We start from the raw sequence: 24,229 nt of genomic DNA, 5'->3' as shown, positions 1-24,229 counted from the left end.
GATGATTGTTTTACACAGACATTGTGGAAAATGAGGAAAATGAATCTCATATAATATTTCTTAAATATAAGCAATATACAGTACCGTATTTGTAAGTAGATCTCAAAGGAAACGTCGTAAATATGAGCGATTCATGATTTGTAGGTATTAGGCAATCCTTCCGCTTCAAACAGAGGGAGTTAAATGTTGAAATAGCCGCCTCTTGTTATCAATCTGGATGCTGTCGGGCCGCTTTGTAGATTTCTTGGCTTTCAGTCTCCTTTTAGAGGATGTTTTTGCTTTTGATTAGCGTGATTGCTACAGGAATGAGCGTGCGAATACTGAGTTCGGTCATGTTTGTTTCCGTATCTGTACTGTATAGGCTGTACTGTTTGTGTGGGTGTCATACGCTGCTGCAGTTAGCAGAGTCCATACATGTTTGACGCAGAACAGAACAGGCCTGAACAGTTGCTATAAAGTTCACTTGAAGTCTGTGTCTCAGTAGAGGAAAAGACCTGAAGGAGAACGAGAATGACTCTGTTGCGACAGAGATGTTCCCGTTTCCCAAAACAACTTCAGTAGCGCTTTAAAATACTTAATGTTTATAAGTCATCAGTAAGCAGTGAGTTCATATGGATATCAATTATGTCTTACACAAACATAATTAGTTGGTTAAATCTTTTAATAGATAGTTTAAATAGTGATGTAATATTACATTATTTCACATATAACGTACAACTCAACAAGCATCATTTTTATCATTTATTTAATCATTTGTGTGCTCTTTATCTGAATGTACAGCTAATTGTACTCAACGTTTACTTGCTTTTTTTGTTACAATACTATTTGGCTCTAATTAATCCAGTACTGCCTGCAGCTGGTGCAGAAAGTGCATATTTTGTCTATCCATTTTCAAATATTTAGCTAATTTTTTTGTAAGGGTTTATTACAACTTTATACTAGAGTATGCATCTACAAACAGATTCTCTAAGATTGTAAGGTTTAAGATGAAGATAATTGCAAATCTTCAGCATATAACAATATGTGACATATGATAAATGATATGTGAGTAAATTTTACTCAAAGGATGAAGTGTTGAATAAATCATGAAATAATCAGATAATGTTTGCTCCTCTTGATCAGGAACAGTTACAATCTGTTAAACATTTGTACTGTTGCATTGTTATTTGTAGTTAAAAGACAATGACTGATGTCTAATGGAAGAAATCCAAAATCCATCAAAAGCAAAAAATCAAATCAGATGTCTACTCATGTATCTGTTCACCAAAATCCTCAGAAATCCACCAATAAATTCTTGTGGTCTTGTGATGCTGCAGAGCATCCGAGCACAAGACTGAACCAGTCGCTCTGGCTATAACCAGATATGTGGGAGCGTCAGTTAATTATCTGCACGCTGCATACATTTTGTGTATATATTCATATAAATTCTGCACACGCTCTCAAGCCTAAATGATTTAATACCACCACCGCTCATTCAGAGAAACACCTTGTTGCCTCCCGCTCTCCCTGTTCCTCTCATAGGTGCTTTATGACTCAGGGCGATGTCTGTACCAAGCCATGTTTGGTGCCTTCAGGGCATCAATTATGTACATTTCTTCACTGTGTCAAACTTTTCACCTCAGCTGCTTCCCCATATTTATGCATGGCGTAGGTGCAGCATGTCTAGAAGGTAGGGAGGCCACATACCTATACACACCTGCCATGCTTCATTTGAAATGTTAAAAACAGTTTTTATTTGAAAATCATCTCTTTCCCTTTAAGCTCTTCTGTTTTTACCTTTCTTAAGGCAGTGCAAGGAACAGAATGGGGTTCATTAGGGTTTCTGGCTGGTGCAGGAAAAGATCCTGATGGAGGCCCTGGTTTACATGGTGAAAGCAGCTACATGAGAAAAAAAGGCTTTTTGGAGAATAGAGGATTTACAGTATATCTGTTAGGTTACCAGTAAGCATAGCCTTGTCTAGCGTAGTGTAATGATGTCGTCTAACAAGTTGCTGATTTGTATTTTATGTCTCACAGGTATTACATGCTGGAGAACAGACCCAGGAACCTCTATGGGATGGTTTGCCACTCCTGTCAGAATGCACCACCCAACACCAAAGAATGTAAGGACAACTTCTTCACAGCTTCTGCTCACTTCCTCCAAAACCCTCTACTTATTTATTTATTTTTCCAACTATAAAATCCCCCTTTTTCTTTTTCCAACATGTACCTTCACAGCTTTCTTTGTCCAAACCCTAACCCGACCACTGGATTCAAAGCTACCAAACATGATAAAACTTTCTGTCCGAATGAAAGGAAATAAAAGGGGACAGGTTGCTCAGAAGCAGATGTATCATATGTAGAAAGCCTGGACTTAGTTTGAGGGAACAATCAAAGGTCAGAGGTTGTGCTGAGTTCTGGCAGACCCTCTAGTCACTGTCCACCCCTGTCAGCGGGCCTCGTCGAAGGAGTCGTACACCCCCCTCCCCTCTCTGGATCTCTACTTTTCTGGCTCCTGAGGGGTGTTTGGCAGCTCATCCATAACCTCACTGCCTTACTGATTACTCTGCATACCTGACACTGTGTGTACATGCATCTGTGTGTGTGTGTGTGTGTGCGCATGCATGGCGCCAACTGTTGCTGCGACCACATCTCTGGACGATAATATTTACCAGAGGGTGTCTCCGCTTTTCTCATTCACTATGGGCTCAGCAGTTCATTCTTCATGTGCACTTGCAACATGAAGCATAAATGTTGTCAGGTGATGACTCCTGTTCTTTTCCGGTATGATTTTCTCACGTACATCCCTGGTGAATTGAAACGTTTGTTATTCGGTTTGTAGGTGATTTTCAAAACCCCAGTGGATGCCAGTAAAGCAAAAAAAAGACATTTCTCCCATTTTCACAGGTTTTATATTTGCATTAATGCACACAGGAATATTGCTACCATATGATATGTTAGCAAGTTCGATTACTTACTTAAAGCTGCAGATAGCAAAAGGGTTACAATTTATGATTTTCTCCTCTGGTGAGGAATGTTAAATCTGAATACATTTCTTGAAATTAAGCTTCAGCATTTTACTGTACTTAATACTATTTTTATTTATTTCCTCCTGCTTGTATTTTAATTAAGTTCCTTCAGGGCTTATTTTAACCTGTGTAGTCCCTGCACATTTTTTCTATGTAAATGGCATTTGTACCGTCTAATTCACAGTCATCCGTTTTAAAATGAAAATGATAACCTCTTTCTCGATGTGTTCACCGTGTACAGCTAATAAGTCACATTTATCTCTGTTAGCCTCCTGTCAGTAAAAAAAAAAAAAAAACATGGAAATGAGAAGAAAATTAGACTTCGGTTAATTAGAATTTGATTGGTGGATTAGATAGACAACTAATCATGGTCCAAAATCAAATAATTTATTTTGGGAATGAGTCTCAAAACTTGACCTTCCTCTCCATATGCGAAAATAATCTGCCAGCGGTAATGAGATAAACAGAAATCCAATGCAATTTTACATATGCCAGCAATTTTCTATCATCAATCATCATCATCAGTATCTTGACAGGAAGGTTTGACAAATTTTCATTTGTTGAAATAAATGCATTGGAGTAATGAGAGTGCAGCTTTCCCATCTTTTTTATATCTTGAAAGGAAAAAATGAAAGGAATACAGTTGAAGGAATGGCATTTCTCATCAAGATGAATATTTATTGCAGAGCTAGAGCAAAATATTTCCACAGTCCTTCTGTGCCCTCTGTGGCTTTGACCAGATGTGACAAATAGATCACATTGATCCAAAAATGAGAATCTGAACAGTGTCTTTGACCCACACAGATACATACTGATCTGGGAATGATATTTATGGGCCCATAATTGCTCAAAACCCCCTTTGAGTGTAATTGAAGAGCCCGGAAATGAATGCTATTGTTATTGTGTCAAATTTAATGAGCGTGTTTCAAAAGATGAAAAGCCCTCAAAGCAGCCCGGGCCTGCAGGGAAGAGGGTGTGAAGTAGGAGCACGAGTAAATGCGTGTGTGTGTGTGTGTGTGTGTGTGTGTGTGTGTGTGTGTGTGTGTGTGTGTGTGTGCATGTGTGCGTGTGTGAATAAACACTTGCTTTTCAACAGCACCCTAATTGTTTCTCCCAGGCATAGAAATGAGTGATTGAATGGTGCTGGAAAGAAGTGCAAATAAGAGAATTTACAGTCCGTCTTCACAAGAAAAAAATGACTGTAGAGGTCTAAAATTCATATTGGCAAAAACGAGCTATAATTACGGTTACGCCATCTAGCGGTTGTGGTAATTATGACCTGGCGAGGTAATGCAGTTCAGATGATGTCAATATAGGGTGACTTCCTTATGAGGAGGCAGGTTGGGGTGATGTCTAGGTAGTTAGTAAGCTGACTTTCCATTTCCAACCACGAGTCGGTACAACCGTAACAACGATTGTCGTGGTGTTTATAATTGCCATGATGATGAAGGTTGCATAACTTTAAGGAGGTTGAAACCACCTTTCAAGTGGTTATTTTAACCCAAACCATGATCTTTCTCTAATCCTAACCAAGTGGTTTTTGTGCCTAAACCTAACCAGACATTAACCACAGCTTTTTCGCACCATAAAATATAATTATTTTTAACAGTGATTTGTTTTGGAAAGCAGCATAATAAGCTCCTATTTTGGAAAGTGGTATATGACGCTGCTATGGGTTCTTCTGAAAAGGACGGATGGGGACCAGATGTAACGCCACTAATGATGTAATGCCACAAAAAATGGCAAGTGTGGCAAGTCATTTCGTATGAGATTTGGCATTTGTTGTCCGCTGACAGATTTTAACATTCAAGTTTCTTGTTTTAAAGGAATAGCACAACATTTCGGGAAATACGCTGATTTGCTTCTTGCAGCAATTTATATAGGAGGATTGATACCACTCACTCTCTTGTGTGTATGCTAAATATGAAGCTACAGCCAGCAGCCGGTTAGCTTAGCTTAGCATAAAGACTGGAAACAGGGGAAACAGCTAGCCTGGCTCTGTCCGCCGAACATAACAAAATCATTAAAATCCCCTCTAAAGCTCACACGTTGTATCTGGTTTGCTTAATCCAGCTGACGACAAGTCTTCAAGCAAGTAACTGTTGGCTATATTTACCCAAATGTCAAATTATTCCTTAAATCAATTGTAATTTAGTTGACTCATTCCTGTGTTATATAAATCAGAAACAGAGATACAACACAGATAATGCCAATGACTTGTGATGTAGGATTTGCCAAAGCAAACAGCCAGTGCAGTATCATTTCCTGAAATAAGTTTGATGAGATTTGATAAGAGATAACATATAAAACAATGATTCTCTATTTCTTCCTATCTGTGAAGCCGGGCGTATTTTAATTAATCCCCCTCTAGATGAGAACTTACTGCACCCACAGTAGTAAGAACAAAAAAAAGGAGCTAAAAGCAGGGAGTTCTACGTACTCAGGGTGAAGACAGGCTGACACTCGCCATGTAATCTGTAAATTACCCTGGCTCCTGCCTAGCTCTGTGTGTGTGATAATTAAAACTTCAGTGGGTATGAGAAAGAAAGATGATTAGCGTGTTAGTGCTTGTGCCGGTGCTACTCTTTGGTCGACAGACGTTATAAGTCTGTAGGCATCGTTCACTTTGATTTTTGTTGACTTTTGCCGGCATTTGCCATTTCACTATCAACAAAGACTTCATATACTGACTGTAAGACCGCATTTTTTTCTTTCTGTACCCATGAAGACATCACACATATGGTTTGATATCACAAATTCACACAGAGGTATTTATCAGTTAACCTTCGCTTCATCTCTGCTCACAGATGTATCACGATTCTCACCTCAAACAAAACTGCTTTGATTTAAAAAAAAAAAAAAAAAAAAAATTATAAACAACATTGCTCTGTAGTTCTGCTCCTCTCTGTCTGTTTGTTTGGACCCAAGTACCCAGAATGCCCTGCAGATTTGTCATTTTGCAGTGTGTGTTGAGCCTGCGAGACATTATTAAGAGACAAAACCGCAAGACGCTAAACAGAATTCCAGTTCAGGCTCATATCCTTATCCAGGGAGTGTAAACACATACCCTGAGTTAATGTCTGCAGCCACAGGGCGGTTGTGTGTGTGTGTATGTGTGTGTATGAGAGAGTGCGTGTGTTTGTGTGAGTGTGAGCGTGAGTGTGTGTGTGTGTGGTGACATGAGGCTCATAGACCACGGGAAGCGGCAAGGCACATGCCAAAGAAGTTTACAGTATATCAACTGGGTGAAATAAAAGACTGATTAAAAGGGCTGATTTATGAGCTGCCAGGAGTTTACAGCTCCATTAGGAAAGAGGAAAAACAGTTGGTGAATAATCCAGAAAGAGACACAGAGGGGGGGGGGGGATGGGGGCAATAGGAAGCTGGGAGAGATAAAGTTTAGAACAAACTGCTGTTATTGCATTTGAGTTCTTCATTGAGTTTGTGAAATGTTACTGCTCATAAAATCAGGACGTGCAGTCTGCCAGTAACAAATAACTCAAACTGGATAGTTTTTTTTGGTGCAAATCTGCAAAATTTTGTAATCTCTACCAGAAAGTGGTGATGGCTCATTCATTCAACTCTAAATCAAAAAACTTTTACTGATTTTATATCAAGAATATCCTGGGTTTTTAAAAGGATAGGTTCACGATTTTTCAAGTCTGTCGGGTGCTCAATTGAACATTATTTAAAAGTTTATCTAAAGCTAATATGAAGCTTCAGCTGTTCAAATTAGTCAAATCAAGTGGATATTTTTCAAAGTTAGTCTTTTCAGTGCCAAATTCCCTCTTTGTGTCACTAGACTTCCACTGCAGCTGAACAGGAAAACTGTTGAATAACCTGGCAAGACACCAAGAGAGAATTTTATGCTAAAAAGACTGACTTCAGGAGTTACAGACCTAAAGTTTTAGCTTCAGCTAAACTTTTAAATACATTTTTGCATAAAATGAGCTCTGAGGATTTTGTCCCCCATCACTTAAATTGTAAACGCATTTGGAAGGGATTTGAACAGGAGGAATGATTACAGCATGCAAAAACCCTGTTTAATGTTCATATGGGCACTTGACTGTTGTTGGACTGCAACAGGGGGGGGCAGCCCTATAAATGTCTGTCCCTGACTGACTGAGTGACTGAGTGATGAAGTTACATCATTGGTCGGCCAACCAATGGTGAGCTAGTCTTGTTTTAAGAGAGACTTGAAAAATTGTATCCTTTAATCTACTAGCTGACATTCAGGTGCACTGGAAACTCTAAGTACTAATGTGTGTTATCACTGTAATACTAGTACTCCATTTGCCTGTAATAGATGTATCTTTGCTAAAACAACTGTAGGACTGAAAGTATGTGTCTACATGTTTGTGTGTCTCTCACAGGCATGCCAACCAACGGGCCAATAGAAAAACCTCTGATTGATCCTGGCAGCACAACTGTGTTCCCTAATCCACATAAAGGTACACACACATACGCACAAGCAAAAATATACAAAGGAGCTTCATCTCTGTCCTAATTCCCATCAGTTTTATATCTCTTGTGTTTGTTCACACATACATACATCATTAATGCTACTTTTACATGATCAAACTCCTCCATGTTCCAGATTCCACAGGACAGGGTCACCTAGCAACGGCTCTCATTATCGCCATGTCAACCATCTTCATTATGGCCATTGCCATCGTCCTCATCATTATGTTTTACATCCTGAAGGCCAAACCAAGTGGCCAGGGTGAGACACACACACACACACACACACACATACACACACACACACACTTTTATCTTAGAGGTTGTCATTTGTGTTTTATGACATTTTGTGTGTGTGTCTGTCTGCAGCATGTTGCTCTGGACAAGTGGCGAAGGCAGTTGAAGCTCAATCCAACAAACAGGAAGACAAGAAGGATGTCCCTGGTGAGACCAGACACACAAACACACATGCACACACACATACACGCTGAATAATTAATGAGCCTACAGAGCATTTACACTCGTTAAAGGCTTCCTGTTTTGTGTCTCACAGAAACTGCCTTAAATTCTTGCTTCATAATTAGGAATCTCTAGCAGTAAACAGTGTGTGAGTGTGTCGACGTGCAGACTCGTATCCTGGCTTTGATTATATTCTGGATGTGATTTGTTTACACGAAACATAAGTAATTTGTTAGTCATATCTTTGCATACGTGATGCTAATTTCATCCATGATTCTGATCACATGCGTGTGTAAGGGCACGTCTTTGACTCCTCCACATCCTGCCTCTGCCTCCATCCTATTTACATCTTTTTCAGCAGTTGAGGATGAACACAGTTGAGTTTTTGTCTGTTTCTGGGTGGTCCAATTAACAGAGAACAAGTGCAACAAATTAATTTATCTGATTCGTTCTCTTAACATTGTCAGACTTTTCATCATTTATCATAATGTCTTCGGTTTTTCTGACTATATTATATATGACTTGATTCAAAGAATCACCTGCGAACATTACAGACAATGATCAGAAACCTGGAGAAGGTGTTTACATGCCACAGTGTTTTCATTTCTTCTAGCATATTCTGGTTTTTCAAAACTGGGATAAATTATCCAGGTTTTTAAAACAGGCTGGTTATGATATGATATTTATGATAGATTAGTTATGATATTTAAATTTGATAAACACATGAATATGATTCTGCAAAAGTCAGAGTTTGAGCTCCAGACTAAATAAAGGAAAAGAACATTTTTTATGACTTTCATCTTCAAGGAGACCACACATGAAATTGTTGGATACAAATAAAAAATGTTTTCACCCTGAAATCAAGCTTGAACAATAGAAGTCAGCAGTATATGAGAACAAAAGTAGCTGTAATTACATTGTTACTTTATTTAGATCATACTGAGTACATACTGTAAGACATTTATTGTGTAATTAAATAGATATATTGAAAGTTTCTCACAATTTAGAACAATATATGAAATGCAGAAACAAAGCAAAGCATGAACAAACAATAATTTAGCGACATTATTATCTGTTTCTGTGCAGTCCATCTGTTTTTTCTTCTTCCTCTCAGTGTTTTCATATCTGTAAAAATAAACAGCTAACTGATCATTACCATGTTTCCATAAACTTCACTCACGCATTGCAGTTTCTTAAGGATAGCCTCCAAAATATGCAACAGATGCACTTTAAACTGTAGCTGAAGTCAAATCAAACTTAGAAATACACACAAACAAAGCTGCGTAATTATAGTGACAATTCAAACTATAATTAGCTATACTATCCTTAGCTTTAACTACTGTCAAATGACACAGTGTCAATGCTCAACAGTCAGTAGTAGAATGAACAGATACCACCCAGCAGCTATTAGAGTAACACAATCCTGCAGCAAAATCCTTTGTAATCTTTGTTCCGGTAACTGCATGATTGGTTTATTTGGTAAACCCAAACCTTGTGTGCCATCTGTGGACAAGCCTAAATCTAAAAAAGCATTATCTAACACTTTCCTATAGTGCTCAGGGCTCGGCTGATAATGATTTTTTTGATACAGTTGCAAATTACACATCTTTTTGTGTTGATATGTTATACCCCAAAAAAGTGTTTCCTTGAGAGTCAGAGTGGAGGATTCTCAGGAACAGCATCTTTGTAGGAATTATAGGACACTTGGACTCTGTTTACGTTAAGATCTGCAAAATGACAACCAAAGCAGTACAGAGTAAAAGTCTATATTGAATATATCTCATTAAATGTGACCGAGTCTCATCTAAATGTTAGTATAACGTTGGCTCCGTCTAGTATGTATGTGCATCTTTATGCTTTGTGGCATGATGTATGCAAATGTAAGAGTGTGCTTGTGCACTTAAGTTGTGTGTGTGTGTGTGTGTGTGTGTGTGTGTGTGTAGGCTGACAGACCTGCAGTATGATGAGTACATCATGGTGGAATGTGAAGCTTCCAAAGCTAAAGCCATACGTTGCTTTAGGCGCCATTTCTCCTGACAATGATGCTCTGTTCAATTTCACTTCCAGACTGACTGACTAACAACTTACATGTGGTGTGGACAAGAACACACATACACACCCACACACACACCCACACACCCACACCCACTGTATCTGTGGTGGCAGACACATTATGTGGTACAACTGGGTTGCTAACTTAACAATATAATAACTAAAAAAACATGATTAAGTAGTTAGAGTATGATGAGAAACTACATTTCTGCATTGTTCCTTAATGTTGGGTTATTGTGAGTGTGTATGTGTGTGTGTAAGAAGGTATTTTGAGAGAAGCACGTTGCTTGGAGCTCTACCGGAGCTAGCTGTCACTCATGTAGACACTGACTTAATAAGGCTGTGAGATGAAAGATACGGACACTTAAACTCAAACACACACACACACACACACACAACTGGAATTTGTTCCACTTAGATATTCTCTCATTACGCTGTCTATCCCTATCAGTGTCCATGATGTAAGTGTAATTTAACATAATAGTCACTGTAAGCATTTTATACATCGTTCCTACATTTGCGTTACGCATCCTTTTAGCCTCAGGAATCTGTTCTCCTTTGTGTACTCTAACTAATACCAACATCTATGATATAATGTAGATTTAATGCGGCCTTGCTTAGTGAAAAAAGATCACACAAGAGCCCACAACATCGATCTTGAGATCTTTTCTGAATTCATATCTTTAATTTTGCTTCACTGTACTTTAACCCACCACGAGTGTCCGTCATTCAACATATAAAATTTAGAATTGTGGCTTTTTGCATGCTGCTTCCCTGCACAAAATGTGATTTGGTGGAAAAGTTTTGTAAGACATCTACATTTTCTGATAATTAAATGAGAGTGTGCAACTTTTGAAAGAAGAAATCACCCTCAAGAGTCAGGAGAAAAAGGGAAATTCAATGTCTTATTATCATGTAGTGCCATTTATGACCACAGTGGGCGCTGTTCAGCCAAAAGTGACACAGTCTCACTTTAAATCATGACTACTGACTTTTCTCTCTGCGTTTCCTGTATTCTCTTATGTGTGAGAGAAAGGAAGAAACAGAAACAAAACAAACCTCTATGTCCTCTCTTTCTCTCCCTCAGACAATGTGGTGATCTACTCGGAGAAAGATGAGTTTGACAAACTAAAAGCTCCTCCTCAGAAGACGGTGAAAAGGTGAGAGACATGTCTGATTCACTGAAGCAACTGCACCACACTGCTGCTCCTCAGCTGAACAAATTAGAGCAGAGTAACAGATTCTCAGTGGTTTATGGTTACATCTGGACAGCTTAGTGTTCTTTGCAGCAGAGGAATCAAACGCATCATTGGGCAACAATTTACATCAAGCACTATAGCCTCAAAATCTTAAGGGCTCAAAACAAGATTTGAAATGATTCATGGAAATGAACCTTTAATGATTACTATGGGGGCTTGTTATTAAAGGTGATGGCTGAGCTTAGAAGGGTAAAGGTTACTAAGTCTTGAGATGGTGGAGATCACAAGAAGGTAAATTCAGAATACACATTGGTCTCGTTTTTATCATGTAGCCACTATAATAAAGGCTTTTAAACTTTTGTGACTTGACGAAGCAGTGTGCCTTGACTTTTTGTGGGAATTAATTTCCCTTTTTTTTGACATCAATGCAGAATAACTTTTGATATCACTGCTGCTAAAGTTTGTTTTCCTCACAATTCTCCAGATTGCACCACTTGTTTACCATAGTATCGACTTTATCCACCATCATTTTAACACCTTAAAAATGATCATATTCAATATGTTTCTGTGAACTATATGAACTTCAGGTTATGTGTGTGCATTTACACCAACTACCGTATACATTACTGTATACACTTATAATTTTGTGCTTATTTTTCAGTGTATGTGTGTGTTATGCTGAATAACTGCATGTAATGACTCTACAGGTAATATAATGTATACAGTACCAGTCAAAAGTTTGGACACACTCTCTCATTGAAGTGAATGGGAAGGTGTGTCCAAACCTTTGACTGGTATCCTGATCTTTATATAATCAGGTAATCTCACTGAGGTCAAGACAGACCTGAGTACAACAGAGAGAAAGAACACAAACATAGCCAGATAAACAAAAGCACATACATACAAACACATTTGAGGTTAAAAGTTTAAAATTGGCTGTAATTCACTCCATTTATAAGGTGCAAATGTGGTGGATGGCGGCATTCCCAAGTTCAGTATTTCAGTCCTGAGATCTGGTCTGGTGAGCAGTGGTTTTCAATTGAAGTGATATACTGAGGCAGCTTTTGCAGGAAACATTTATAAGTAAAATTGATAGAATTATTGTTATTGTTGTTAGTGAGGACGAGCTCACTTTTTCATATACACTATTGTTCACAGTGATGAGTAGAATATTTATCGTCTTTATCTTTTAGTGTGTGTGTGTCTGTGTGCATTTGTATGTGGCGTCACAGAGACTCTACACAACAAAAAGAGCCTTTTGTAATTTTTTTCAGCATCTGCATGTAATTAAGCCACCACAGGACAAGTCACTGCAGTAGTAGTATCATTGCTGCTGGCCTTTTTTTTCTTCTTTTTTGCTGTTTCTCTGTGTGTGCATGTGTGTGTGTGTGTAAGGCATGTAAAAAAAAAAAAAAAGCTTGCTTGAGATTTTTTTTTTGTTTTCTTTTCATTTCTTTTTAATGAAGCAGAAAGCCATTATGTGGCTTTGGAAAAGGCAGAGGGGTGAGATTTTTTAGGTGGGGGGTGAGGTAGCACAGATGAGCCCTGAAGCCTTGTAAACACTGAGAGACGGACAGAGGGGGGTAGCTGTCAGGGTGGATAGGGGTATTTATTCCAGGCTTCACCTAAACCACCACCAGGTGAAAGCACATCCTGGCAGACAACAAAAGGACGATAGTTTCCTCACCTTCGTCTATCTGCATACATCTAACAGACACTAATGCGCAGGAGAAGTGTGGAAATACATGAGAGCGTATAGTGCAAACCCTACAGAGAGCCATTGTGCTCAGATGTTTCAGTGACTGCAGCGTACATGCTTAGATTGATACACTGTTTGAATATATGGAAGGGGTTTAAATTAAAGAATAGATGAGATAAACATGCGCGCACACACTCCTCAGCATCAATAGCAGTAAACAGTGTGGTATAGCAGCATGCCAAAAGATGTGCTAACTCACTGCTTAAGCTGCCAGAGTGGGTGTTAGATGTCTGGGAAACAATGCCATTTTGTGTGTGTGTTCAGGATTAGAGCGTGGGACTGTGAAACAATGGCATTCTGTGAGCATCTCTGTCAATGAGGTGCTTTTGCGAGAAAATCCAGCGCAGGCACAGAAGAGGGAGAAGACGAGTAATAAAATGATATTACATGGTATCATGTTGTAAAATGCGGGGCTATTTCAGTCAATCACAGGAACAGCTTAGAAACATCAGCAGCTATGGCAACAGCAACAACAGCATACTTTTTCCAGTTCATTTTCATTTGTCACAGGTCCTGTTAAGTTTGGACAGACACGAGTCATCTGTGTGTAATTCACGCCTTTATGTAGTATAACAGCATGCAGTATGCAGTATACACCGTGGTGGGATACTGATCAGCGTAAGAGCATATGCATGTATATGTTTGTGTGCAAAGCAGAATACAGTGAGAACAGTAAAAGATAGGATTTACATCATAGTTGCTTTGCTTTTATCTGTGCTGTTACTGACATGTTGAAGACTTTTTACTTTAAAAAGGAAACACAAATATGTTAAACTTGCCTGTAACATTCTTCTAAGCATATAGCTTTTCTTGTGACATAAACTCTACTTAAAAGGAAAAGAACCTCTAAAGCTCACAGAACCGCGCCCAGCTAATAAAGAGTCGTGCACATAACCCTGTGTTGAAACAGTTGTTTTTACACTTCTGGTTTTGTACAGATTGAACATATGAGATATAACCTCTTAAAAAGTTCACTTCAAAGGTGCTGGTAGGCTAACAGGCTGTTAGCTGTAGATTTATGTGAGAGTGGTATCAATCTTTTCGTCTAACACTTGGCAAGAAAACAAATAAGCGTATTTCCCAAAATTTTAAACTATTCCTTTAACAAAAAAATCAAACTGAGTATGCAGTGTATTTAGAGCATCAATGTTCTTGAGTGCAGTATTTGAAGCCCTTTAAAAATGGATTTTTATGTGGATTTGGACACTGAAATGTTGAGTAAATCACATTGTGATGGAAAATAGTATGCAATAAAAACCGGCCAGTAATCCCACCGGAGGATCTAGCTCAGGTCTGTCTAATAGCTCGACCAAACGTTTGATGAACCACTGTTCAGCATCAGCTCTTTTTGGCGAGAGACCATGTGCATTTTAAGTGCTTTATGTGGTGCCAGTGAATATGCGCACATGTGAATATCATCAAAATATATGTGTGTGCGCAGTGAAAATGACGCCTCATCAGAGAACGAGCAGCTGCTGAGCCGGAGCATGGACAGCGACGAGGAGGCGGCGTTGGAGAAGCAGGGATCAGCTGAGACCAATAACCCCAACCCCAACCTGTGCCTCGTCAATCTGGGCAACAAGCCTGACCTCTGCCTGCTCTCTTTGGGCCTCTTGGACCGCGACCGTGCCTGCAACGGGACCCCCAACATTGCTGCCAACCCAACCAATAACGTCCAGAGTCCCAACCACATCGGCAATGTCAACCACATCGCCAGCAGTGTGACCGCAATCAACAACAACAATAAAACCCCAGGGGTAGGAAGATTGGACCTTTAAAGATGTTAACTGCAGTAAAAAAATATGATTATGAACAGATACTCAGTTCAGTATCATCTGGAAATCAAACTGTGCTGTATTTTTTTTCCCCACACAGATGCTACAAAGTCGAAGGAAAAAGATCCTGGATCTGTATGCCAGAGCGTGCAATGTGACAGAGGGTAAGTCTCTCTCAAACAGGAGAAAATATCCAATTTACCAAAGGTTTTTAATCAGGAATTGATTTATGCCAGTGCTGTGGGGGCATTTCACTTCTTTCTCTATTCATGAACTGTGTTGAATAAAATTGCTTGAGGAAGTGAAACAGCATTGAAAAGAAGTCAGTACCTCACTCCACTGTCTTGTTTTTCCACAAGTAAACAAGATTCAGACTTAATCCATGACTAAATGACTTAGGAAGTGAAGGTGTGTGCATGCATGTATGTTTTGTTTGATAAATAACTTACTTCCTATGCTCACAGATGCATCTTTTTTTTGAAAAAAAAAAAATATAACCAAACATGATTGAAGGGAAACTGGGTCATTGCAGCAGCAAAGTAGATTAAGATAGAACAAAGACAAAAATATAAATAAGAATACAGCAGCTGGATGGGTATAAAATCCAACAGCTTTAGCTAAAATCCTTGAATAAAAGCATGAATCAATACGAATTGCAGTGCATTTAAGGGTGAGCAAAGGACAAAAAATGAACTTTGAATTAAGTCCTGATATCTCTTTGTGTGATCCTCTTGTCCTTCTCAAGGCTTGAGCCCCACAGAGCTTCCCTTTGACTGTTTGGAGAAGGCCAGCCGCATGCTGAGCTCCTCCTACAGCAGCGAGGCGGCCGTGGTGAAGACGTGGAGACACTTGGCCGAGAGTTTCGGCCTGAAGCGCGACGAGATCGGTGGCATGAGCGACGGCCTGCAGCTCTTTGAGAGGGTGAGCACGGCGGGCTACAGCATCCCCGACCTCCTGACCCGCCTGGTACAGATCGAGAGGCTGGACGCTGTCGAGTCACTCTGCTCAGACGTGCTGGGCAGCAATGAGATGGCAGCAGTGGGCGGGAGGCAGGGCATCAGCAGTTTTCACAGCCAGTTGGTCTGCACGTCCCCATTCCCATCTCCCTCCCAACGCTGCGCCAGTGTCTAAATATGTGGTGGAGCAGAGACTTCTGAGTATACATGTATGTTGGGACAGATACTGCTCTGACAAGGAGGACAGCACATAATACAGTATACGCATTACCACCATCACATGAAGAATGTCAGTGGACCTCTGTGGACACAGTCCTATTTTTTTCCTATCATGGGTTTTCCCTGTCAAGAAGCTAATCCAAAATATTTTGTATGATCTTAATTTTCTGTCTCTAAAGTACTAAAGAGTTTGAGAAAGACAAAAATCCAACACGTCAGATTCAGATTATTCTCTAATTGGCTAGTTTGGATATTTTTTCCTCTGCAAGAATATAACAATTATTTTATTAGATTTTTGTCTTTCTCAAATTGTTGAGAATTTTAACAAAAAAAAGGTGGATGAAGTGTGCGCTGGACGCAACAGCTTTTCTGTCTATTTTCAAAAGGTTTGATAGAAAATCTTTCATGCAGTGCTTGAGTTTGAAAAAAGTGGTGAGAAGATAAGGATATTTCAACAGTTTGCTGAATTGGAAATGGCCGGCAGCACCAAGAATCAAGATCCCTTCTTAGTTGTGCTCTTGTTGAACCCTCTGGTCTGCTAACATAGCTAGATGTTTGTGTTTGTGAAAAGAAAGCGACCCAGTTTGACCGCAACATCAGTTAACATTCATGACTGTGCCTTGGGCTATGCTGTCATCATACAGGGGAGACAGCAGACATCAGCTCCCTACTAAAAATGCAATCATTACGCCCAGCTGGAAATGCTAAAACATCATTCATCTCAGCTTACCTCCGGTAAACACCGCTTGTGAACTTTGGGTGTTTGGGGACGCCCCAGTGCCTCTTGCTGAATTGTGATATAACCAGCAAACACAATACCCTGGTCAAAAACAGGGAACAGTATTATTATTTTTTAAATTAAAACATTGTACAGGTTTTTATTAACAACTTTTGTGACCAAAATTTCTGCAACATCCTTTTTCATGTCAAGATTGACCCCGACTCAGATGTGTCTCTTGATTAACACGTGTGTGTGAAGTGTGGAAACACTCATCACAAACAGATGAGGTTTATAGAAAAGTTCAACCAACCATACACACTTGAACACAGCATGCCCAAACACACGTGTAAATCCACTTTCCATGGCTTCCACACACACACACACACACACACACACAGACCGACACACTCTCTTACTGCAACTACTTCCTCAGCAGTGACCCAGTCTGTGACCCCCTCATAACTCTTCCTCTCCCCCTCTTCTTCCCCTTTTACCCCAGTGCTGTGGTCTAGTGCTGCCGCCAGCCCTAATTATTTGGCGTGTGGCTCCCCGGGCCTCTAATAGGCTGAAGTGTTGTGGTTTACAGAGCGGGTGCAAAGTGCCTGTGATTTCCAGCACCCAATTAAGCATTTAGGGCCACTTAACCACTGAAAGCCCAGTGGAAAAGCTGTAAAATCCTGAATTAAAAGGAGAGATGCCACGGTAGGGGCATGACTAACTGCCCCCGGGGTTGCTGCACTGTGAACGGAGCAAGAATGCAGCCGGTCGTGGTGGAAGCAGCACTGCGGTGATACTATAATGTCTGATCTTGCTCAGTTTTTGTGGTTGGCTCAGTCATGCTTAGACAGGATTTGAGCTCCCCTCTCCCCTATGGGACCAATATGGCAAATGAGAACAATATGTAGTTGCAGTTGTCCACTTCTGTAAAGCAGCAGATGTCGGTTGTACGTATAGAGGTAGAAGGTAGCTCAGATTAGCATCAAGTTAAATTTTTTGTCAAGACAATAGTGATTTTAAATGTATAATCAAGATTATGTTAACAGATAAAATGCTGTAGGTCAAGATCCTGGTTTCTTGAGCGGTTAAGCCTTAAGACTCAGCAGTAAGCTCTAAAGTTCAACTTTAACAAGCAATGCCAAGACTGGCTTTGATCTAGTTTCTTGGGAATAGGAATGATCTTTATCTGATGTCTGATGTTGTCAGCATAATGTCCCATGACCGCTCTGCACAGAATCAAACACACCATCTTCTGCCAAGTTCCCTTTTCTGATGCTTTTCTATTCACACTTTACATTGCAAACACCGGGGCTGGACTCTGGCACTTTAAATTAATTAATGTGCATGTTTATCAAGCATGCATTCATATTTTTATTCTTCAACATCTTGTGTCAAGGCAAATAAAACGCTCACATTTAAATCATCTGCCTTCTTAGTGCAGGGTTGTCTTCATCAACTCCAATTCAATTCAAAACAGGCTGAACTAGTTATTTTTTTATTATGTTTTATGCTGTTGGACTTGTGTAAATAATCTAATTGTTGGATTGAATTGAAATGAAATGGACCCCAGCCCTGTTTTCAGACAGGCAGAATCTTGTCTGACATACACTATGCTGATAGGATGATATACAGAAGCCAAAACATGAATTACTTACCTCAGTAGCACATACAGTATAGTAGAACATGTAGAAACACACACAGTCTCATCACAGAACCAAAGTGTAACTGTATATATAACTTATTATTGTACATAATGTATACTTTAATAAAGATGTATGGCAAAACATGGCTTGGTGTTTGACTTTGTAAAGCAGTGACTGAGTGAGAAGCAATAATAAACTATAAAATCTGCATTTTTCTATTATATCTTGGCTCTGGATTGACCCATCAGGACTCCGTAGGATGTGGTACAAACTACCTGAGGGACTAAGGGTAGCAAAAGCAGTAGAGTCAGACCTTTCACTTAAAATGCAAATACACTGAGGTTGATATGGGAATACATCAGATAGTTTTTGATTTCACTCAGAGTCACAAATGTCAACCTCATGGTGGTGCTAAAGGAAAAGTCACCAATGTCAGAAGAATTAAATCTATGAGGACCATGACTGTCTGTACAAAATTTCATGGCAATCATTTAGAGCTGCAACAATTACTCGACTAATTCAACCAATAAATCAACTCAATCAACCAAAAAATTAATCGCTGACTATTTTGATAATCAATAATCGCTATTTTTAAAGAAAATAATATCAATGTTTCTCTGGTTCCAGCTTTTCTAATGTGTAGATTTTCTGGTTTCTTTATCCTATGATGAGGACGTCACCTTGGGTTTTGGGAAATAGTGACTGACATTTTTCACCATCTTCAGACATTTTATAGACTAAACGACCAATTGATTAGTCAAGAAAAGCATTAACAGATTAAACCAATAATGTTAGTAATCGTTAGTTGCGGCCCTTCAATCATTGAGATATTTCAGTCTGGTGGACTGACTGACCGACAGACTGACATCGCCATCTTTAGAGCGATGACTAACTAAAAAGTTATTCTAATGAACTCTGTAGCATCTGTGTAGGGAAAATCTAAAAGTTATTCTAATTATGCCAATAATAAATAAAATGCAAATCAATTCAAAATTCACATTTGATTGGATAAATCTACGTATATATCACCAGGTGCAGGATGAGTACTCAAAAATGTTCTAATGTTTTACAACAAAATGTTTCACAACCAAATATAAGATTACATGATGTGCATAATGCCAAAGATGAACAAAACTGATAGTGGCCTGAAGTATAGTATAGGATCCCATATACTGTAGTGGTGCATCCAGGATTATTTGTGAGCCATGACAGCGGACACTGACAGGGTCGGTAAATGGCTTAGAGACATTAAATGGAAAATTGCTAATCACAACATTTTCCAGTTCATTCAAACCTCCATCATTTAATTATAGGTCATTAAATGTGACACATTAACTTGATGGTTTATCAAATGAAAGATAATTTCACTGGAAAAAGACTTTAACCTCATTCAAGTATTAGTTTTCGCCCTCAAATGCACTTTTCATCTCTCCCACTGGCTTGCTACTGCAAGTCGAGAAAGAGTTCAGGAACCAGAACCAAATTTTCTCTCAATTAATTAGTTTCTCCTTACTATTAAGCATTAAATCTTCTTATTATGTTATTTTTTGTGTACCTCACTACTACTGTATTTTTCTTACAAAAAAGCCCCCCAAAAAACATGGTGTCATAATGCTGCTCTCCAGACACCTCAGAACTTGAAAATATCCAACCTACTATTTGAAAAAGGACGATTGAGAGGATCTTTAAGTCGGAGCTTTGACTTGGAAACCCGGGCCCATTTCATGCACCCCAACATCACTGAAAAACAAATGCTCTGACATTACTCAATGGCAGTATGCACAGAAGTGAACATGGAGGTCAACACCATCAATCAAAAGTAATCAACTTAAGGCCATATAATCATTTCTCTTGCTTAAAAACACTTTAAATAAAATAAGACTGATTATTTATGTAGAGTGATGTCTAAATCCATTGTAAATGTTGCAAGCTAGTTAACTAGCTATAAGGAGAGCTATGGCTAGCTAGCTAGAGAGATACAGTTTGTCACGGTCAACCATATGGATTGTTTGCATTTGGCGTTGTGAGCATGGATGTATAATACATCCATGGTTGTGAGACATGGGACGCTTCAAGCTTGAAGTTCTGAATTTTCAATGTGGAAATCAAAACTAACTGTCACCAAGAGAAGAAGAACAATTGAAACCTTCTACAAACTATAATGTTCTGTTCCTTATTCAAGAAGTCTTGGATTAGCAGTGGTGGAAGAAGTATTCAGATCCATTACTTAAGTAAAAGTACCAATACAGCAATGTAAAAATACTCTGCTACAATTAAAAGTCCTGCATGATGAAAAATCCTACTATACATAAGTATAAAAGTACATAAGTATTAGCAGCAATATGTAGTTAATGTATTGCAGTAAAAGTAGTGGTTTGGTGTCCCTGACTGATATATTATTATATATGACATCATTATATTATTAATACTGAAGCATCAGTGTGTAAGCAGCATGTTACTGTTGTAGCTGCTGCAGGTGAAGCTAGTTTGAACTATTTTACATACAGTTAGCTACTTTAGTCCAGTGGTTCCCAACCTAGGGGTCGGGCCCCTCCAAAGGGTCACCAGATAAATCTGAGGGGTGATGAGATGATTAATGGGAGAGGAAAGAAGAAAAAACAAAGTTCTGATTCACAAATCTGTTTTCAGTTTTTGGTCTTTTTCTCTGATCTTTGATTTTTGGTGAAATATTGGATCATTTGAACATTTATGAAATGAAACCATGTGAGAAGTTTAGAAGGAAAAATCATGATTTAGTGGAGCCATTAACAACTCACAGACATCTGAAATGTGACCCCAACTACACACTGCTTTTTGTAAAACGTCAAAAGCCAAAAGGGTTGGAAACCACTGGTTTTATCTTTAACGATGTGTTATATTTTAAAAGCTTGTTATATTATCCATTATGTCAAATCTTCATCTGAAAAGTAACTAAAGATGTCAAATAAATGTAGAGTGGAGTAGAAAGTACAATATTTTGGTCTGAAATGTAGTGGAGTGGAAGTATAAAGTAGCATCAAATGGAAATACTAGTAAAGTATGAGTACCTCAAAAGTGTACTAAAGTAAAATATTTACTCAAAGTAAGTGTTGGGCGCCAGACAGGAGTATAATCAAAATGCCAATCCTGTCACTTTTTAGAAAAAAATTATATATACACATGAGCAATTTAGAGAGATAACCCAGACAGCTTATTACACTTGCTACAAAAGTATACCACATTAGAAAAAAAACACAATTCAACAATTCATCTTCCTCATTAATTAAATGTTATTGAAACCAAATAATAGTTGAAACAATCACTCAAATCAAATAATGGTGTAATTTTAACTCAAAATCTTTCTTTCACACTCCCAAATCTTTTTCAGTTCATTTTACTCGATCAAATTGTTTAGTCAAAAAAAGTCAAATGCAAAATCCACAGTCCCCTAAATAGTTTCCATTACAGAGATTGTTGTGAGTTGTGAGTGTGAATGAATGTGAATGGGTTAAAGTCAGTAGTATTCAGTTCAATGGTGCAACCTTTGTGTGTGTGTGTGTGTGGTCCAGGTATTCCTCATGTTGTGGGAACATAAATCTGTTTACACAGTCATGTTGTGGGGACTCGCCTCCCTCATGAAGACAAAAGCAATTCCCCTTAACATAAATCATTAATTTTAGGGTGAAGACTTGGTTTAAAGTTAAATTAAATTCAGGGTTATATTCAGGTTAGGGTGAGGCATGTGGTGGTTATGGTTACGGTTAGGATAAGTCTCCAGGAAATGAATGTAAGTCAATGTAATATCCTCTGAAGTGATGGAAACATGACTGTGTGTGTGTGTGTGTGTGTGTGTGTGTGTGTGGTTTTGGGGGGGGGCTGGATGGCTGACCAAAGAGGTGAGCAGGGTAAGGAGACGCCTGGAGAGTTACAGGCAGGGAGACTTAGCACTTAACTTCACTTTCTGGAAATCCAACCCAGGCAAGGAACAGCTTCCGAGCAGATCAGAGGGAAGACAGACCAACTTTCATCCCAAATCCGCTACAGGAATCAGCACATTTCCTCAGCCCATGGTTGTTCAGCGTGATCCAGGAAAATCCAGCCGGTTCTTTTGCTTAGGTAGGTGAGGTAGGTTGTCCAAAAACTGGATTAAGTCTTCTAATTATGTCCTCTTTTTGTCACTCTCACTCCTCTCTGTTCTCCTCCATGTTGCTTTTGTTAGTTTTCCCCTTCCCCCGTCTCACAGGTGTGTCTCATTTATCTCCTCTCCTTCCCCACCTTCCTTTTCCTTTACTTCTAGGTGGTAAAGGGCTATGCTGCTCCTTTCCTTACCTGCTTTCTGTCACAGAATAAATGTACTTAGTTACTTTCCACCACTGTGGATTAGAAAATGATGCAACACCGTCAACCAAACAATTCTCACAACCTGGAGGAAATCTCATTTTGGACAACACTTGAGTAAACATCACTGTAACCACTTATCTTTTTTAAGAAAAATAATAAAGACTTTCTTTCCACCAACATGACATCAGCCACTACAGTGTCAGCTGTCACCTCAGCACACATCTCTATCATCATTTCGCTGTGTGTGGGTGTGTATTTGTGGCTGGATTCCCATGGCTTTAGCTAAATGATTAGGTGTGTATATGCTGGCTGGGGATCTTAAGGTGGTTTAAGAAAAGATCTGTCTGGCAGTGGAAACGCCGATGCTGCTCTAGGGCATCAGGGCAATACGGAGGTCTTTCTCTCATCAGGTTTCAAACACTCAAAATAATAATTTCCACTTGAATAGCCTTTAAGTCTGACAACGCACCCACATTCAGTAGGGACACACATGTATGCAGAAGTGTGTGTGTCATCAGGGTTTTTGCATCTTTAGCGCTTGGCGTGCCTTTAAATGAAGAGCATGAAGCCATAAAGAGCCTCCCAGGGGAAGGAGTGCCAACCAGAAGAATCATTAAACGTCTGCCAGTCAGCAACCTCTTCACCTTCAACACAACAACTACATGCACACACTCATCCCTGTCAGTCATCTGCAGACACATCAAACAGCTGGAGAAGAAATAATGCCCAGATCTCAGTCAGGTGTAGTTTCTTTGATTGCAGGACAGGATGAACTGTGTTCCTAATCAGTAGAATGCTTTCAACAGCAATTAATACAATGTTGAAACTGCCCTTTAAGGAAAATTCCTCTGAAGCAAATGTTAGAAAACATCTGCACACAATGCACTTTATGTATTTGGATCCTCTTTATTTTGTTATTTCAAATTATGACGATCAACTTGTTGAGGTGAACTAAGGACTCTCATTTTCAAAGGGGCCTTTTCTTAGACACTAAAGTCAAAACATTAATAAAAAAATAAAGAAAATTTTAAGGGGATTTTTTTTATAGACTGTCAGCCCTGAGAAAACTAAGAAGCAACAGCGCTTTTCTAGAGCTGCCATGTTGCACAGACTTTCAAAAGTCATAAGGAGAGAATTTCTTTGTATAAGAAGAGTTATGATGGAGAAGGCCTTATGAAAAACAAAAATGCAGGAGGCAGGCATTGTAGTGTGCGCAAAACATTGCACAGGCCCGGTTGTGAGCATGAAAGATCATGTATGAAGACGAGCACAGAAGCAGTGTTTTTAGCCACACTTTGTGTTTGGAACATACTGATGGACAGCAAAGAAGTAAATTATGCAGCAGGAGTGGTTTAAGAATTTTCTATCAATATTTTGACACTTATTTGAACAAGTTATTATATTAGGCGCTCAAGATCAAGATATGGATTTTGGGTGAAGATAATTTACTATAAATTCATATGTATCAGCCTGCCAACTTCAGATGCACACAGCCACCATATAATGGAGAGAACTCAGCTAATGAAGTTTTATGTTGACCTTGGATACGATGACATTCTTGCTACTCTTGCACATAAAGAAAAAAAGGGCTGCAGGGCATCCAGATGAAGATTCATCTACAACTATTTATTAACATTTGTAACCGCAGACTTTAATTATG

General features: G+C 39.1%; 1 protein-coding gene and 1 long non-coding RNA gene across 2 annotated transcripts in view; one reads left to right on the top strand and one right to left on the bottom strand.

Moving 5' to 3' along the window:
- Positions 1 to 18,409, top strand: part of edar (ectodysplasin A receptor) — a 43,040-nt gene extending 24,631 nt beyond the window's left edge. Inside the window, exons 5-12 of the mRNA XM_067603280.1 lie at positions 2,017 to 2,102; positions 7,382 to 7,459; positions 7,606 to 7,731; positions 7,839 to 7,913; positions 11,068 to 11,140; positions 14,380 to 14,695; positions 14,814 to 14,877; positions 15,459 to 18,409. Coding sequence (XP_067459381.1) covers positions 2,017 to 2,102; positions 7,382 to 7,459; positions 7,606 to 7,731; positions 7,839 to 7,913; positions 11,068 to 11,140; positions 14,380 to 14,695; positions 14,814 to 14,877; positions 15,459 to 15,844 — 1,204 coding nt within the window. The 3' untranslated portion in view covers positions 15,845 to 18,409. The remainder of the gene's footprint in view (positions 1 to 2,016; positions 2,103 to 7,381; positions 7,460 to 7,605; positions 7,732 to 7,838; positions 7,914 to 11,067; positions 11,141 to 14,379; positions 14,696 to 14,813; positions 14,878 to 15,458) is intronic.
- LOC137192521 (uncharacterized) lies at positions 15,752 to 22,445 on the bottom strand. The gene is made up of 3 exons (XR_010930583.1): positions 22,182 to 22,445; positions 16,619 to 16,708; positions 15,752 to 15,840 (listed from the first exon to the last, which is right to left on the bottom strand). It is a non-coding gene; the product is annotated as an uncharacterized lncRNA (long non-coding RNA).
- Between the last annotated feature and the right edge of the window lie 1,784 nt (positions 22,446 to 24,229).

The sequence above is a fragment of the Thunnus thynnus genome, chromosome 11 (assembly GCF_963924715.1).
Source record: "Thunnus thynnus chromosome 11, fThuThy2.1, whole genome shotgun sequence".
NCBI classification, from domain to species: Eukaryota; Metazoa; Chordata; class Actinopteri; order Scombriformes; family Scombridae; genus Thunnus; species Thunnus thynnus.
The sequence above is the reverse complement of the archived record's forward strand: the minus strand, read 5'-3'. Positions and strand labels throughout refer to the sequence as shown.